Source organism: Eremomyces bilateralis (genome assembly GCF_010015585.1).
Source record: "Eremomyces bilateralis CBS 781.70 unplaced genomic scaffold P152scaffold_5, whole genome shotgun sequence".
Classification (NCBI taxonomy): domain Eukaryota; kingdom Fungi; phylum Ascomycota; class Dothideomycetes; order Eremomycetales; family Eremomycetaceae; genus Eremomyces; species Eremomyces bilateralis.
Window position 1 is genome coordinate 473280 of NW_022985071.1, and position 15972 is coordinate 489251.

The 15972-nt window shown below is 49.5% G+C and overlaps 6 protein-coding genes across 6 annotated transcripts; 3 read left to right on the top strand and 3 right to left on the bottom strand.

Annotated features, from left to right (window-relative positions):
• The first annotated feature begins 133 nt into the window (after window positions 1-133).
• P152DRAFT_512671 (uncharacterized protein) lies at window positions 134-1643 on the top strand. The gene is made up of 2 exons (XM_033682759.1): window positions 134-209; window positions 257-1643. Exon 2 carries the CDS (start codon window positions 345-347, stop codon window positions 1191-1193), a length of 849 nt encoding a protein of 282 aa, XP_033535904.1. The 5' UTR covers window positions 134-209; window positions 257-344; the 3' UTR covers window positions 1194-1643.
• A 541-nt stretch (window positions 1644-2184) lies between these two features.
• On the bottom strand, window positions 2185-2591 carry P152DRAFT_456509 (uncharacterized protein). Its single transcript, XM_033679023.1, has 2 exons — window positions 2452-2591; window positions 2185-2415 (listed from the first exon to the last, which is right to left on the bottom strand). Exons 1-2 carry the CDS (start codon window positions 2505-2507, stop codon window positions 2232-2234), a joined length of 240 nt encoding a protein of 79 aa, XP_033535905.1. The 5' UTR covers window positions 2508-2591; the 3' UTR covers window positions 2185-2231.
• Window positions 2592-5203: 2612 nt separating this feature from the next.
• Window positions 5204-6155, top strand: P152DRAFT_506196 (dienelactone hydrolase family protein; the record flags this gene model as incomplete). Its single annotated transcript, XM_033682467.1, has 4 exons — window positions 5204-5441; window positions 5500-5581; window positions 5641-6028; window positions 6099-6155. The coding sequence occupies 4 exons, from the start codon at window positions 5204-5206 to the stop codon at window positions 6153-6155; spliced, it is 765 nt and encodes a 254-aa protein (XP_033535906.1).
• A 176-nt stretch (window positions 6156-6331) lies between these two features.
• On the bottom strand, window positions 6332-7029 carry P152DRAFT_499906 (uncharacterized protein). The gene is made up of 2 exons (XM_033682305.1): window positions 6715-7029; window positions 6332-6670 (listed from the first exon to the last, which is right to left on the bottom strand). The coding sequence occupies exons 1-2, from the start codon at window positions 6797-6799 to the stop codon at window positions 6477-6479; spliced, it is 279 nt and encodes a 92-aa protein (XP_033535907.1). The 5' UTR covers window positions 6800-7029; the 3' UTR covers window positions 6332-6476.
• Window positions 7030-8418: 1389 nt separating this feature from the next.
• P152DRAFT_393180 (putative neutral amino acid permease) lies at window positions 8419-10113 on the top strand (the record flags this gene model as incomplete). The annotated part of the gene is made up of 6 exons (XM_033676182.1): window positions 8419-8553; window positions 8651-8793; window positions 8840-8966; window positions 9013-9455; window positions 9505-9982; window positions 10033-10113. 6 exons carry the CDS (start codon window positions 8419-8421, stop codon window positions 10111-10113), a joined length of 1407 nt encoding a protein of 468 aa, XP_033535908.1.
• Window positions 10114-11068: 955 nt separating this feature from the next.
• On the bottom strand, window positions 11069-11842 carry P152DRAFT_393189 (cutinase; the record flags this gene model as incomplete). The annotated part of the gene is made up of 3 exons (XM_033676183.1): window positions 11069-11278; window positions 11342-11511; window positions 11560-11842. 3 exons carry the CDS (start codon window positions 11840-11842, stop codon window positions 11069-11071), a joined length of 663 nt encoding a protein of 220 aa, XP_033535909.1.
• Window positions 11843-15972: the final 4130 nt, after the last annotated feature.

Here is a 15972-nt window from a genome sequence, read left to right on the forward strand (position 1 = left end):
GCCATCGATGATATTGTGGTGATAGTGCATGACTGGCCGCTATCGCTCCCCGTAGAGCACGTTGCCGTGGCGTCCGGATCTCCATCTCTTGTTTTCTGCTGTGTTCAGTTCTGTTGGCTCTGGATTCGCCAGTCCCCACCAATCCACCTGCATGAACAACGAAGCTTGCATATGGCAATTCAGCGACATCACTTATCTTCAAGTTTATTGTAAGGAATGGTATTGCTGTTATTCAGACTCTGCTAATGCAACATAGATTCTCCAGCGGTTCTTCCACCTGCTGGTTACACAACTGGTGATCTTCCGCCGCAACGGCGCCCATTCCGCAACTCCAGCCTGAAGCCATGCGAAATATTTGCCTCCTGCTCGCCGCGATTCTCAACACCGGTTCTGCGGCAAGATTGACCACTTTATTCCCCTTCGAAAGTCCCCTCAGTCACGACGACGCTCTCCCCGAACCCTTCAATTTCACCCTCGCCGACCTCAATGACTCCGTACACGAGCTGCTCCGCCGCCAAAGCAACGCATGTCCCCGGGGATACAACAATTGCAACCACCTCGGCGCTCCGGGCCTGTGCTGTCAGTCGAATAGCAATTGCGCTCGGGATCCGAACGGCAATCTTGCCTGCTGCCCTATAGGAGCGGCCTGCACGGGGGTGGTTAGCAGCACGGTCCTGGGGGACTCTCCGTCGAGCTCCTCCGTCAATGGCGGCGGCGTCATAATAGGAGGGACATCAAGTGCTAGTTTCGGTGCCCCTGCAGCCACCACGGCGGCCGGTACAGGATCGATGGTGCCGAATCAGTATTACCCATATCCGTACATCTCAACAACATACGTGAACGCTGCAGCATGTTCGTCCGCATGGTCTACATGCCAAGGCCACTCGACGTCATGCGCCGGAGCTCTAGGAGGAGGAGTGAATGGGATCACCGTGAGCGCGCCAAATGGAGGAGTGACCGTGCCAGGTGCGACGGCGACATTCCAGCCGGCGGAAGCGAGTGCGATCTGTAGTAGCTTGAGTGCCCAAGCATGCTACGGCCTCCAGGTTGCGGCCTGCGAGGCTTTTGGCACGGGGTTAAACTCCTTCGTGGCGGGGGGTGATGCTGCTCCTCGACCGACTGGGTGCGATCTTGCGTACAGGATGGGAGCCGGGCTGGCAATGGGGGTTGCTGGTCAACTACTGGCAGCATGAGGGCGTGGTTGGCTCCAGGACAGAGGAGTGATTTGAGGTATGACGCACGATTTATGACGGAAGTTGGACCGCTACAATGCCACGAAGATGGTAATTAATAGGCATCTGGGGAAATCTAGCGACGGCGTTTCAATTGGATGATGAAGGCAGCAACTCATCATCAAGCAACTCAGCTATAGATGACGATTAATTGCTACAGCGGACTACTTTCGCCAAGTGTGAATACCGCGAATAAAATGGAGCTCTGATCGATTGTTCGACGACGCGTTTAATATCACCATTATTTCCTTTTACATGAGGAAGAAACCAGCAATTTGCCTCCGATTTAAAATGAACTAATGTTCCTAGGCTTATGTTATCTTATCAGCAGTTCTATGTATGTCCTTTTGTTTCATCTAATGGTCTAGGCATGTTCGTCAAATGAGCACTGTTTATGAAGTCCATCCTTCTATGGCCGCAAGAGAAATATATGACTATCACACACATAGTGACTTATCGGGCTGTTTCTGCCTATGTGTTGCAATACAGCTGGATGCTCTACGTCATAATGCTTTTGAAGCGGCAGAGGACCCCAGCAAGTCGGTGAGAGGTAATATTAAGCTGTGTTTTTCCCTTCAGTTTCTATTTCCAAAGTCATCTCATGCGAGTATGCTTAGGAAGCGAGGTCTTTTCTGCTCTACTGATGTGTTCTAACGGTTGTTTTATAGCTACTTTTATACTCCTGGCCAATTCAAACGGAATCGATTGTCCGGACTATGAATCATTTTATTGCTTATGAGATACCTGACACAGTTGTGCCTATTATATGAAATATCTAAGGTTGTATTAGATGAGTCGAAGATGGCATGCGCTCCGTTGGTGGCCATGGTATATCCGCGCCCCTGGTTCGTCAGCTGAAGCTTACCTCATCCACGATTGTGGACGCTAGATCCTTAATCTAGCGCCAACCTTCTAAACGATAATGCGGTCTAAACGATAACTTAATACATACTCCGCGCTATGAAGTTTGTAGATACCAAATTTCCACCACCAGCACTACTATTCATCTCCAAATCGACATCGCCACGTAGGATCATGCATCATGCCCCCGATTAAGCGCCAAAATTCTACATGTATGTCCTTGAACGCCTTCCGGTGGTTGATTTGGCGTGTCTTCCAGCCCCTAACCCATTTGTCCAATTCGGCCTGTTTCTCGCGCTCCGTACGCACCTTGATCATAGATCTAGCTTGCTATGATGTAATGTATCCCATTTCGGACCGGAGGACACGTTTGTTGCCTCGCTGGCGTGCCGCACGTGCTTGGGATTCCGCCATGTTGGCCTGTATCGTGTGTGACAATTGCTCGGCTTGGAGGGCGAATTGGAGGCCACCGTTGAGGCTGTTATCGAAGTTTTGTACAATAAGCGATGGTAGATTTAGTTTCCCAATGTTGGCCAAGCACCATTGTACATGGTTGCGTAGCGTGGCATAGTCTTTCGTTGGGGAAAGAAGCCGCTGAATATCGGTGTCTGGAGGTGGCGTTTGATCTCGAATTCTAGCACTATGATCGTATGCTGTAAACGCGGCATCGATTACCATCTTATCCTCACGGAGTTGGCGTAAAATCCGCTCAGGATTGTGGGGAATAAGGCCCGTTTCTTTCCATCCCTTGATCACTGTTCGCGTCTTGAAAGTGTTCGCGCGGATCGATTTGAGTGCGGCCAGAAATTCCACACGATTAAATTGCGCGCAGCCAGTACGAGTGGCTGCGTCGACGGCCTCTGCATGCCAGTGTTTGTAAGGCTGAAATGGGCCGACGTCAAGCGGCTGGAGGATGTGGCTTGTATGAGGAGGAAGACGAAACGGTATAACGTGGTGGGCTTCGAGTATCTCGAGGAACTCCTTCGTGCAGTGGCTATCGAAACCACCGAAGAATAAGAGTCGGTATTTACCGCGTTGATGCTTAGACGAATGCTTAATAAAATGCCTTGCGAAGATTAGGCTAATTCCGTCGATATTAAAGCCTGTTTCAGAAAGGCATACCGCGTAGTCATCGGGTAAGTTTTGGAAGTATTTCTCGAGAAACGCAGATCCGGGTAGAATCATGAGCGGCGGTATAACTTTACCGTCACCACTTACGGCTTCAACAGCGGTAAGCGAATCTCGACATTCTGGAGACGGAATATACTGCTTCTTGCTCGGGTAGAACGTAATAATCCATTGGTCTTTGCCTATACCGACGCGGAAGCCAGTCTCGTCGAAATTCCACATGTCCTCGGTCGCGATTCCATATCGGATCTTGATATGGTATAGCTGCTCAAACCATCTCTCGAGAGCCTGGATATCATGAGCAGCTTTACGATTAAGATCAAGCACACGTACTTTCCGTGCGTAGACCTCTGGCTCCCGTTTGAACCACGCATATGCCCAGCGAGTGTCCACCGTTGGTGGGGGGCCAAGCCGCCCGCTGGCCGTGTGATCGATCTTTAGGATGGTATTTGTGCACGAAACTACTTGTATAATCCGTGGTGCAATTCCAAGGTCATCGAGGCGTCGGAGATAGTCCTTTAGAGCGGTATTTTGGGTGGTAGAGAGCTTCCGGGTGCAACTAGGCCACTCGAATAGACTCTTGCGGCCCTTTGAGCGAGCGAGTAGTCGTTGGTAGGGCACGTCGAATTCACGCTCCAACTCCTTGAAATTGGGAATTTGGCCATGAGGGATTGATTGGAGGGCTCTCTGGATTCGAGATTCAATAGCTGTATTATCTTTCGGCATAATGGCGGAGGATAAACGGGCTTAACTCCGCTTAAGGAGACTGGAAGCTATATTAAGTTATCGTTTGGACCGCATTATCGTTTAGAAGGTTGGCGCTAGATTAAGGATCTAGCGTCCACAATCGTGGATGAGGTAAGCTTCAGCTGACGAACCAGGGGCGCGGATAGAGGAATCCTGTCGGAAATCCGCGGCTATTACTTAGTCACCGCACCTTGTAGATTACATATGATTACATAAGCCTGGGTATATATACCTGTCAAGGTAAACTATGTACTTCTGACCGAATACAAGCATCTCACTGCCTCTGAACAGGTATACTATTGTTTCCGTGATTGATTGACACGCCAAAACGATCAACAAATCCAGTCATCATACGATAGCAAGGACTAAAAGCACCTTTCATCAGAGCGTGTACAGCCCATTATGCAAGATCATATAGCAAACCTATATGAAACGTATATGGGACTGGCCTAGAACCATTTACTGACGACGTCACACTCCAGACTTCGTTTCATGCCTCCTACCAGGACCAACTCAGGTGGGAGCGACCCACTGAAGGCGAGAGACTCAAGCTACTTCAAGCAGCTTGGATCAACTTCCGGAGAAGCAGCATCAGCAATCGCACATCTCAAGAGAACCGGATATATCACACTCTAAGCATTCACTGAAGTATTATATCTTCAATATAGAAACGGGTCTTCGTTCCAATTGCCGTTTCGACTGCTGGGTTAGACAAGCGGCCGCAGCTGTCTGTTAACGAAATGCAAGAACTAATTTCTAGCACATGGATCTTGACGATACGGTGCACGAATGATCGCGGAGTCGGTTTAACTATTAGGCTGCACGGGGATTACTGTTCTTTAATTGGTTGTCTTGGTATCAAATTCAAGTTTCGCTTTGCGCCGCCTGCTCGTAAATACAATCAGACTTTGCGGTCAATAGACTCCACGGCCATCCGTGCACCAAAGGGAGTGTAATCCATTACCGTAGTATAGATTACCTAGAATATCTTTATTCAACGAACTAATGAGACTTAGCTTAACTTCACTAATTCGCAAATTCTTAAATACTAATATCTCAAATATCGAAATCTCAAATACTATCAGGCCATGCGGAATATAATAGGTATCGACCGAAATCTGAATAACTACCGCGCGGGGTAGGTATACAATTTCATCCCTTCCTCACCTCAGGCGTTTCTAGTTAAGCTCGATATCACTGGTGAAATCCATCCAGATAATCTAAATATTGTAATCATGTCTTGTCCTGCATGCTTCAGCGGTCATGTTCACGAAGGCCAACCAAAGGGCCGCGTCGAAACAATCCATGGCCGACCAACCTACATCGCGGAGCCGGAGGAGGGGAAGCAGCCAAAGGGCATTATCATCATCGTTCCGGATGTTTTTGGTTGGGAGTTTGTGAACACCAGGATTCTCGCAGATCACTATTCGGCTGGAGGAGATTATCTCGTCTACCTCATAGATTTTATGGACGGTACGAACATTCAACCCATCACCATTTTATAGCTCGGTGGAAGTGGACTAAATCCAAGGCTGGGCCGCACCTGTATCAACGATGGAGAGTATGCCACTCCTGATGAAGAACGACAGCATCTGGGATTGGGTTTGGAAGCCGTAGGTCCTCCACGGCTAGCTTATAACAAAGCATCGGGATCGATACTTACTCTAGCCAGATATTACGCGGCGCAGGGTCTTTCCTCATTCATCTCTGTCGCCACCTTCAACCGTTATTCCGTCGCCTGGCCCCGTGTACATTCCTTCTTCGAAGCTGTCCGCAAGAATGAGGGCGCAAAACTTGGAATCGGCGCCGCGGGTTTCTGCTGGGGCGGCCGATATGTGGTAAATCTGACGCACGAGGAGAGTTTCGTCGACGGTGTGCCCCTAGTGGATGCATCCTTCACAGGTCATCCAGGCCTGATTAAGATTCCAGGGGACCTCGAGAAGATTCGGAAACCTGTATCCCTTGCGATTGGGGATAACGACTACCTACTATCGGTCCACCAGATCGAAGGGGTCAAGGAGATCTTTGGTAACAATCCGTCCGTACCGACGGAAGTGACGGTATATGAAGGGGCCGGGCATGGCAAGGGCCGATCCGAGCAATGCGAACCAAACGCGAGATGCGAAAAAGGCGGAGGAGCAGGCATTGGAATGGTTTTCGCGGCACCTAAGCGCAGTGAAGTATTAAAGACGATGGTATAAAACGAGTTCGACTTGAACTTAATCACCTTCTTGGCCTAGAGCATCGGAGGATATCGAAAATATCCTAACTGCCTTTGACACCTGGCTGCTGCTGCCACAACGAGTAGGATAATAAACCGGTAACTTGTTCTTTGTGTCAAGAGGAAAAGAGGTGAAAATAACGATGGAGAGCTGTCAAAGGCTTGGGGGACCTGTTAGAACCATCAATTTCCTCCGTCCCAGGCCGTTTACGTTATTCTTCTATTCTTGTTCTTTTGAAAGGGTGGAGAGGTTGGAGTCATAATCTTATGCCGCAGGAGCCAGGTGATTACCGGATCATGATTCGGACAAGAAGTCTTGCGGTCGGCTGACGGGGAATATCTCGCTCCTCAAACTCCCATACTGCCACCGGAGATCCGCTCGAAAAGTCCAGTCTGTCTCTAACGTGAAATCGACAACCTGACTTGTCGTCTGCCTCAGCCTCTGGGCCATGAATAAATGCCCAGATGTAAGTATCCAGACCTGGTCAATGACGTTTGGTCGACATCACATTCAACACTTTCTACTTAACATGTCTTCTAGCCCCGGCATTTTCGACTTTCGACCGCGAACGTAAAGGATGACATAGAGCCAGTCTTTATTTGACGGCATCGTAGACCGAGATGCCTAAACGGGCAACGAGATAGTGCGTAACAAGGTAGCCTTGACGTGGACCCCGGGGTAGGAAACGGCAAAACAGGTACTGGTAGGCTTAGCCAAGAGTTGTATTGGTACATCCTAACCTGCCACGAATACGGAGTAGAATACTCGAGTACGGGAATGGGCACCGAGAGGTTGCAAAGCCCCGAGGATATCCTTCGAGGCTAAGAATTTTTGTCCTGATTGAGAGTCGATGAGTGGTAGAGGATAAATCCTAACCGATACGGTACAGGTATGTATCACACAATTTCTACCTAAATTAAGCCCGTAAGTCAGAAAATAGTTACTGGTGCTTAGGTTGATGTTGCTGGTATCAATTTGCGACGCATCATCGACGTCAAGGGCGTTGGATCTCAGCAAGCTTCATCTGATGCGATTGGACCTATCGCGGTTAGACTGCCCAGCAGCTAAGAAGTGTTGGCAGAGCTTACTTCCATCAAGCTTACCTTACCGTATCACAACCATCCATCATGGCAATTTCTAAACTGGTGAAATTTCTATCATCAAAACCTTCCATGTTGCCACCCTCCTCGGTTGAGAATCTGTTGGGAAGAGGATCAACTTAAGGCCCGCTTCAGCTTCTGGGACCCCGCGGATATTCTCCATGGTCTCACCCACAATCTCCTCAGCATCTTGGTCGACCTGGGAGATCATCCACACTCGTTTCGCCACTCCACAAGGTCCCGTGTGGCGGGTGGGATGCTAGGCGCAGGCCGTGATGGAATCTAGGGGACAGGCTTCCAATGATTTCGCCGTGGATGTTATCTAGTTATGCGGATAGGCCGCGGTGTCCGAACAAACAGAAAATCCCTCCTTGTTCTGTCGAGTGTGGTCTATCACTCTCGGAACCCCTACCAGGCGGAGATGGCCGTTACAGCTTGGTCCGTTCGAATCGGATCCGTTTTGCAGAGACTTCCAAGCTTTTCGAATCTAAAACTAAGCACTTTCTTAGCTCCCTCTGAGTGAGCGAATGATAGCCCCAAGCGTGCCCAGGATGACCGCAGGATATCACCCAAAATGCATCATCGGATTCTTGGGAGCCCACCACTCCTTCTACCACAATTCCAGAACATCTCCACGGTCCACGGTGCAACTTCTCTTTAATGCAATTGATGTTTTGGTGGGCTCGCCTCGTAACTCTACCGAAAGGCGAAAAATCCCAGCTCCACGACGGGTTGATCCTACCGGTAGCGTGGCTGATTTCATCTGACGTCGTGGGTCTTAAAAGGTAGCCATCACCTCGACCTCCACGTCGATCTTTCCTTTCCTTTTTCCAGAACTTCCTACGAGTCTTGTCTTTGACCCTTAGGAGGCTGTTCGAACCCATCATTCAAAACCTAGAACCGCAGATAAATGCTGCCCATCAGACGCTTTTTCGCCTTTCTGCTCTACACGCCCTTCATCTGGTTGATCCGCTCTGTAAAATGGCGTTGAAAGACTCGGTTTGCGAGAAACAAAGATCTCCCAACAGTTCCGGTTCGTTTCTCGCGGATCCAGAAGCTCAAAAGCAATATGCCATCCCCAAACCAGAACATGAAGGGTGGGATGCTGGTCATGATGTCGGTCGCCGAATGAGCCGTATCGACAGACCCCGCACTCATTCTATTGCTGCGACAAAAACCGAAGCGGACACAGTCAGTGTTGGAGAGCAGATCGCGTTGGAGAAGGATAATGCTATCAAATATCGTAGCTGCAGCTGGCAAAAGGTACAATCTGATTGCACACTCTATCCATATTTCATCGATCGCATGAGGATATATGAATTTATTCCTCTGATTAGCATTACTAACACCGGCAGCACAGACTGCCGCATTATTATTCTCGGAATATATTTGCCTGGCTATCATGTCTTTTCCCTACTCGTACGCAGTTCTTGGACTGGTTCCAGGGCTGATCCTCACTATTGTGATCGCCGGGACAGTGTTATACACGTCGTTGATTGTCTGGTATGTAGGGAACCTTGATCGAGATTGGCTTTCCTGACGGGCGCAGGGAATTTTGTATGCGCCATCCGGAAGTTAAAGATGTGTGTGATATTGGACAAATGCTCTTCTGGGGCAAGTCGTGGGCGTGGTACCTCACGGCGGCCTTGTTCATTGGCAACAACACATTTATCCAAGTGAGTAGCCAGTAGAAGCAGAAGAAGCCACTGCTGACCGCACCAGGGGTTCCACTGCCTTGTTGGGTCCAAATATCTCAATTCGGTAACCAACCACGGTCTTTGCACTATCACCTTCTCTGTCCTCACCGCAATTATCTCATGGGCTTGCTCGCTGCCCCGGACCTTTTCGACCCTCTCCTCCTTGGCGACTGCATCGGCGATCTTCACATTCGTCTCCGTGATCCTTGCAACAATATTCGCTGGCATTGAGGACCATCCAGCAGGATATCCCTCGAAAGGTCCGATTGAAATCCTGATCATCCCTGCGGCGGGTACGGGTTTCGTTGCAGGAATGAACGCTTTCATGAACATCAGCTACACGTTCATCGGCCAGATCACACTCCCGTCCTTCATCGCCGAGATGAAGGAACCAAAGGACTTCCCTAAGGCGTTGTGGGCCGTGACGATCGCAGAGGTCATCGTCTTTTCAATAGTCGGATCGGTGATGTAAGCAAACCTGTCTAACCATGGGTTAAATTGTGCTGACTTGTTACAGGTACGCATTCAGCGGCTCAAACTACAACGCATCCCCTGCATTTGCCGTGCTCGGGAACGAGGTGTATAAGAAAGTCTCCTTCTCCTTCATGATCCCAACGATAATCTTCCTCGGCGTCCTCTACGCCTCCGTCTCCGCCCGCTTCATCTTCTTCAACGTATTCAGCGGCACCCGACATCTGGGTAGCCACACCGTTGTCGGCTGGGTGACGTGGGCGGCGATCCTCGCGGTCACATGGATCGTAGCGTTCATCATCGCGGAGGTGATCCCGTTCTTCGGGGATCTGCTGAGTCTGATGAGCTCTGTTTTTGACTCCTTCTTCGGGTTCATCTTCTGGGGTGTTGCGTACATGCGCATGAGGCGCATGGATTACGGGCCGCGATACTGGGAAAAGAGAGGCTTCAGGGGGTGGTTCGGCCTTTTTGTCAACATCTTCCTCTGCATCACTGGCCTCTTTTTCCTGACTGGCGGAACTTATGTGAGTGCAAATCCTTTGATTTCGAAAACGAATACTGATCCCGCGCGCAGGCTTCGGTGCAGAGCATTGTCGATGGGTACAATGCCGACAGTTTTGGAGGCCCGTTTACCTGCGAGTCGAATGGGATTTAGAACAGGCATCTTGAGGTCTGAGATGATGAATCGTGGTAATGGAAACATAAGTATGCGAGTCGGGATATTGGTTCTATAATTTCGTTAGAGGCTCCGCGCGGGTTGAAATTAATAGATCCCATTGCCATTCAGTGTAATTCAGTCCATCGGATTGTCAACTCTGTGAATCGCGATTCTTCCAGGTCGCTTTCACGACGCCAAGCATATTCCTATATAATATTAACCAACATATTTTCTAGCACACATAGCCACATCCTCATCTCGTGTGAAGTGTCCTCCCACTGATCTGACTGAATCGGATCCCCAGGCAGGTATTCCAATCTTAGCAATTATCCAAAGAGATATCCTATCTCGGTGGTTGGCTGACTAGCAGGGGGTTGAACTCATTTATCGCTCAACCGGCTGCCGGTCCCGCTGCGTGAACCGAACCCGGTTGATAATTCCATCCGGCGAAGTTGGAGGCGGACGCATTAGATTAGTCATCAGATCGTCCGGCTCGTCATATGCAAGATGCGTTAAGACAGGTGCTGGTAAGATATACAAAGATTCCGCCGTTAGTAGTGCGCCTGATCGTCCTTTCGCCGGCGGGCTATCGATAACTCGCTACATGCCTCGGCAGGATTGGTTCGGATGGTTTCATCCCGCACGAGATGAACGAGCAACAGCAAGTGTCAGCGAAATTGAGGACCGCGACGTAATTGGAACTATGGTCGGCTAAACGGCCCCCGTTGAGCACTTTCTTAGCAAACAGTCTCAAGATTTGTTCGTTGATCATTGAGTCGGGCGACTGTCCGTCCAAGGGTCATCCATCTCGGCGTGGTGAGTTCAAAAGTGAGTCACCAGGGGGTTATAGGAAGTAGCTCCACGCGCACGAAAGTTGCGCATTAGATACTAGCAGTCGACCCGTGGACAGACAAAAAACCCGATTCACATCTTCAATTATGTTGTCTGAACCCTATTTCGCCTCCTTAGCAGCGGCGACAATCCAATCGACCCCTCTCTGGACATCCGACGGAGAGCCAACAAGGTACGAGAAATGTGTAAGTGTGATAGCGGCATATCCCTCGCACACAGGGTCGTCAGCAGCGCAGTAGGTTTGCAGTTTCTCCGAAGGGAAACCAATAATCCGAGCTCCCTTCATTGGATCACCATACACAACAGCACCCTGGCGAATGGACAATATAAGCATCATGTCCTAACGATTAGGGAGTGGGAATCTTCGACTTACAATGACATTGGCTTTCGCTTCTGGGCGGGAGTATGCCAATCCATTATGAACAGCCATGGCACCTTGAGAATAACCAGCGACCATGATCTTGGTCTGGGGACATTTCTGCACCTCAGCTTCGAGATATCGCATCAAGGCAATGCCGCCGGGAATACCACCACAGGCGTTGCCTGCAAATGATCAGCAGGTACTACTGCTTTCATAACGCTGGAACTTACCTGCCAAGTCTGCATCATAACCCTTTTCCACACCAACCCCTTTCCACTGTCCTGGCATCTTCAACGAAATTCCGTGCGTTAGCTGTGGACCCACACTAATACCAAAAGCTCCAGGCTCGAAGGTACCCCTGGCATATATGAGAGTGTAGGGCTTGCAACCCGAACCGGATAGCTGTCTGACATCGAACTGCTCTTTGGCACCACGAGTAGAGAGAGTAGGTGGTTCCAATGTGTCATTTGCGGGTATGCGCCCTTCGCTCTGGAGAATCCGCAAGTTTTCCATCGCGCAAGCGTTTCCAGCTGCGCTGCCACCTTTCGGTGTCGTACTTGGTGGTTTGTCACTTGATGAACGGGCGGACGCTGCCACGATGCAAGACTGTTCGCCGCATTCGACTGGGTTAACAGGAAGGGTTTGTTGGGTGAGGATCATGGGAGTAGCCGAAGCCGATACAATCAAGGTTAGAACAAAGAGCGTGGAAGAGAGTATCATGGTGAGGCAGATGATCTTATAAACACGAGATGAGTGAAGATCAATCCAGAGATTGTATGCCTTCACAAGATACATGGTCGAGTCAGTTGGGCAAAGGCAACCCAATATAGAAGCTTTTCCAAGTGGCCAGCCTTTACGAAGGATTTGACCCCATGGGGAATCTACCTCGTCGCAGTTTGCATGAATGATGAATCGAATGAATTGAATGAACCCTTACAACCTAAGGATGGGGTTGAGGGGGGCGAGGAACGTGCGAGCCGATGGCTCCAGGCGAGGACCCCGGGACCCATACCGGCTCCCGCACCTGCATCCGCATCCGGAGCCGGACCGGGATACTGCTATTCAGATTCAAAGGCGGCCACATCTGTGATCTGACCCCTTATAAGGCGGCTGTGGGCGTACTCAAAAATTGGACTATGACCCAAAGTAGGTGGGTGGAGCTGTATGAGTGTCAGCAATTTCATCCGATCTTGTACCAACTTTACTCACCTTAGATCTACCACAATTGCTATCCTCAATTTAAACTCGGGCAGCAAAGATTACCATGGAGTAGTTATAGTTACTAACTACTCAAACTAAGTTAGTTAGTTAACTAACTAACTTAGGGAACTGTTAACTAGTTACCTCAATAACCTCGCTTCTTTGACAGTGTTGAATGGGCAGAATGGCTTTGAGTGTGAGCTATGAACTTTGAGATCAATAAGGATCTCCCCAAGCAAGAACGGAAGTGTATGTGCATACTGCATAGAGCTGTCTAGGATCATCTCGAGCTTCGACGTGAGACTGAGAAAGATCATGTTGCAAATGTTCCTTCTTGGACGCTCGCTCGGAAGTCGCATTATGGCTGGTAACATTTTAGAGATGTTCTCTTCGGTTGGTTCTACCTCGGCCGGCTCGCTGGCTGGTTGATGTGGCTTCGTCGATCTTAACCTGGTCTATCCGAGCTCTCCTGACCAAAAAAGGTAAAAGATCATGTACGCAACGGTCCGATGATTCATGAATCAGGTGCCCAAGAAGCATTTCCTATTGCCTCGCTACACCTGTTTTGGACGTGGCGCAAATGGTCTATTGAAGTGTTAAGGTTTGGAAATTGAGAGGCGCGAACAGTTGAGGCACTTCCCTGGATTCGTGTTTATCAGCCTTGGATTCTGCTCGACCTTCATTATACGGGCTATTGAGACAGTCCCCGTCATCTTTTCGGATGTATTGAGGCGAGCGGCAGACCTCATGGTTGACATTTGTGCGGACAGAAGCCATGGCGGACTTTCAACTGGCCGTTCATTAATGCGACACCTCTCCTTGGCTTCATCAGTCAACGAGCTGGCATAATATAGCCCACATCAGAACGGGCTTCCCAGAGAAAATGACCACTACTCCATATCAACTGGGATCACACCAATAGACCCAATCGCGAACCGTGATAATCACCTGCAGCACCGTGAATGGTTTCCAGGAATATTGGTTGGCGATGTCAACGATGCCGTTCCACAGCGAGACTATCACTTTCTAGAATGGTTGGAAGTTTCCTGAGTGATGTGGTTTCCTCTCGTCAATCATCCACCTTTAGGTTGAGGCACGAGAGCATGAAATATGAAATTGGTTCTATACGGGGAAGGCAAGAAACACGTAGCAAGGCCGCATGATTCCGCTGTAATATAGAGAAAGATACTCATACGCCCGTCAGGCCTCTCTGCGAGGCCCATGTGGGGATCCGCTGTAATATAGTTATATGGAAGGAGTCGAAGGCGGGAAGATGGCGAGGCTACCTACTTTCTTATGGCCCGCCCATTATGTATCGAGGGCCTCACTTTTACTCGTTGGCGACATGAGAGGAGACTCGAAGAGCTGCCACAGAATATCTGTGTAACTTGACCATCACTTTACTGGTTATCCATATTATGGTTTTCTTCCTGTCGCTTTTGTAGAAGTATTGATAACGTATTCCGCAAGCGAGCGGCGCAACAAGCGGGCGGCGCACCCCAACCACAAAACGCGTCTCTCTATCTTTCATCAACAATGGAACAATCAATTCAACCCCAATCAATTCAAAATGAAGGTTGGGTACAATTAGCAAAATTTGCTATCGATCAAGGCCAAATTCAGAGTAATCGAGATGCTTCAAGAACCTATGGTGCAGCTGAAACTACCCTTCGTCGGCGACGCGCCGGAATCCCTTCACGACGCGACTGTACGCCCAATTCAAGAAAACTTACGGATCTAGAGGAGAAGGCTATTATTCGACATATCTTGGACCTGAAATCGCGAGGATTTGGGCCCCGGTTGGGTGGTGTTGAAGATATGGCTAATAAGCTACTTGCTGCTCGGGATAGCGGAAGCGTCGGCGTCAACTAGGCCTCAAACTTCGTTAAGCGGACCCCTAAGCTCAAAATGCGCTTCAATCGACGGTTAGACTATCAGAGGGCCCAGAATGAGGACCCAGAGATCATGAAGGGCTGGTTTGAGCTCGTACGCAATACCATCGCCAAGTACGGCATCCATGAGGACGATATCTATAACATGGACGAAATAGGCTTCCTGATGGGCCTTATCGCAACAGCCAAGGTTATCACAGCCTCTGAGAGACGACATCGACCTAAAGCGATACAGCCAGGCAATCGCGAATGGGTCACGGTTATTCAGGGAGTCAAGGCTCAAGGCTGGTCTATCCCACCTTTCGTGGTCTTCAGTGGACAATACCACCTCTCAGCGTGGTACAGCGACGATATACCAAAGGATTGGGTTTTGACCCTAAGCGACAATGGATGGACTACGAATGAGCTTGGATTTGAATGGCTACAGCATTTTGAGAAGCATACAGCGCCTCGTACAACCGGAGGCTGGCGTCTCCTGATCATTGATGGGCATGAGAGCCATAACTCGCTTCAATTCCAGGAATTCTGCAAAGAGAAGAACATTATTACGCTTTGTATGCCTCCGCACGCGTCCCATATCCTCCAGCCGCTTGATGTGGGTTGTTTTGGGCCTTTGAAGAAGGCGTACGGATATCAGATTGAGGACGTGATACGGAACTCTATCAACCACATCACCAAACTCGAGTTCCTACCAGCATTCAAAGCCGCACACGAAGCCGCTCTTACGAAGAAGAATATCTGTGGGGCATTCCGAGGCTCAGGGCTAGTTCCGTACGACCCTGAAGCCGTGATTTCGAAGCTCGACGTCAGACCAAGGACTCCGACTCCAGCCGCTGAGGATGCTCAATGGGAGACGAAAACACCAAGCAACGCCATTGAATTAGCGGCTCAATCGACGTTAATTCAAAGCCGTATTGCGAACCATCATGATAGCTCGCCTACACCAATCAATGAAGCGCTTAATCAATTCGTCAAGGGCGCCCAGGCGATGGTCCATTCGCTCACGATTTTGGAGGCTGAAACCGAGAGCCTTCGAAAGGCAAACAAGCTCGCAACACAGCGAAGACAACGTAAAAAAAAGCGAATTCAGGAGAGAGGATCCTTAACGATTGAGGAGGGACAGGATTTAATTAATCATTCCGCCGTTGAGTCCCAAATTTCTCAAGAAATACGTCAAAGTCGTACCCTGCAGGATGGGGCAGCGCCGCGTCGAAGGTGATGTGGACGCTGCCGTGAGGTAGGACATCGTATTGAAACATGTCCTCTAGGTCGGCAAGATACTGTAGAATAGACTAGATATTAAAAATAATTGGTTTTATTTGGCGTTGTAGAGATATCTACTTGTGAAGTGGTTTGCTATGGCTCGGGTGCGCCGCTCGCTTGTATGCGCCGCTCGCTTGTGGAATACGTTACGTGATTGATTGATCTATCTAGGAGTATGGGAGGCCTCGGAGGAATAGGAGGTAACCACACATGATACTAGCCGTATTGGGATGTCACCTGACTCCCAACCTCTAGAGGATTACCTCAGCAAGCTCAGGCCATTGTGGT

Coding starts and splice junctions, on each gene's coding strand:
- P152DRAFT_512671 (XM_033682759.1), top strand. CDS start 345: ATGCGAAATATTTGCCTCCTGCTCGCCGCGATTCTCAACACCGGTTCT.
- P152DRAFT_456509 (XM_033679023.1), bottom strand. CDS start 2,507: ATGGCGGAATCCCAAGCACGTGCGGCACGCCAGCGAGGCAACAAACGT. Junction 2,416..2,451: donor GGCAACAAACGTGTCCTCCG/GTCCGAAATGGG, acceptor ATAGCAAGCTAG/ATCTATGATCAAGGTGCGTA.
- P152DRAFT_499906 (XM_033682305.1), bottom strand. CDS start 6,799: ATGCCGTCAAATAAAGACTGGCTCTATGTCATCCTTTACGTTCGCGGT. Junction 6,671..6,714: donor GGGGCTAGAAGACATGTTAA/GTAGAAAGTGTT, acceptor GTCATTGACCAG/GTCTGGATACTTACATCTGG.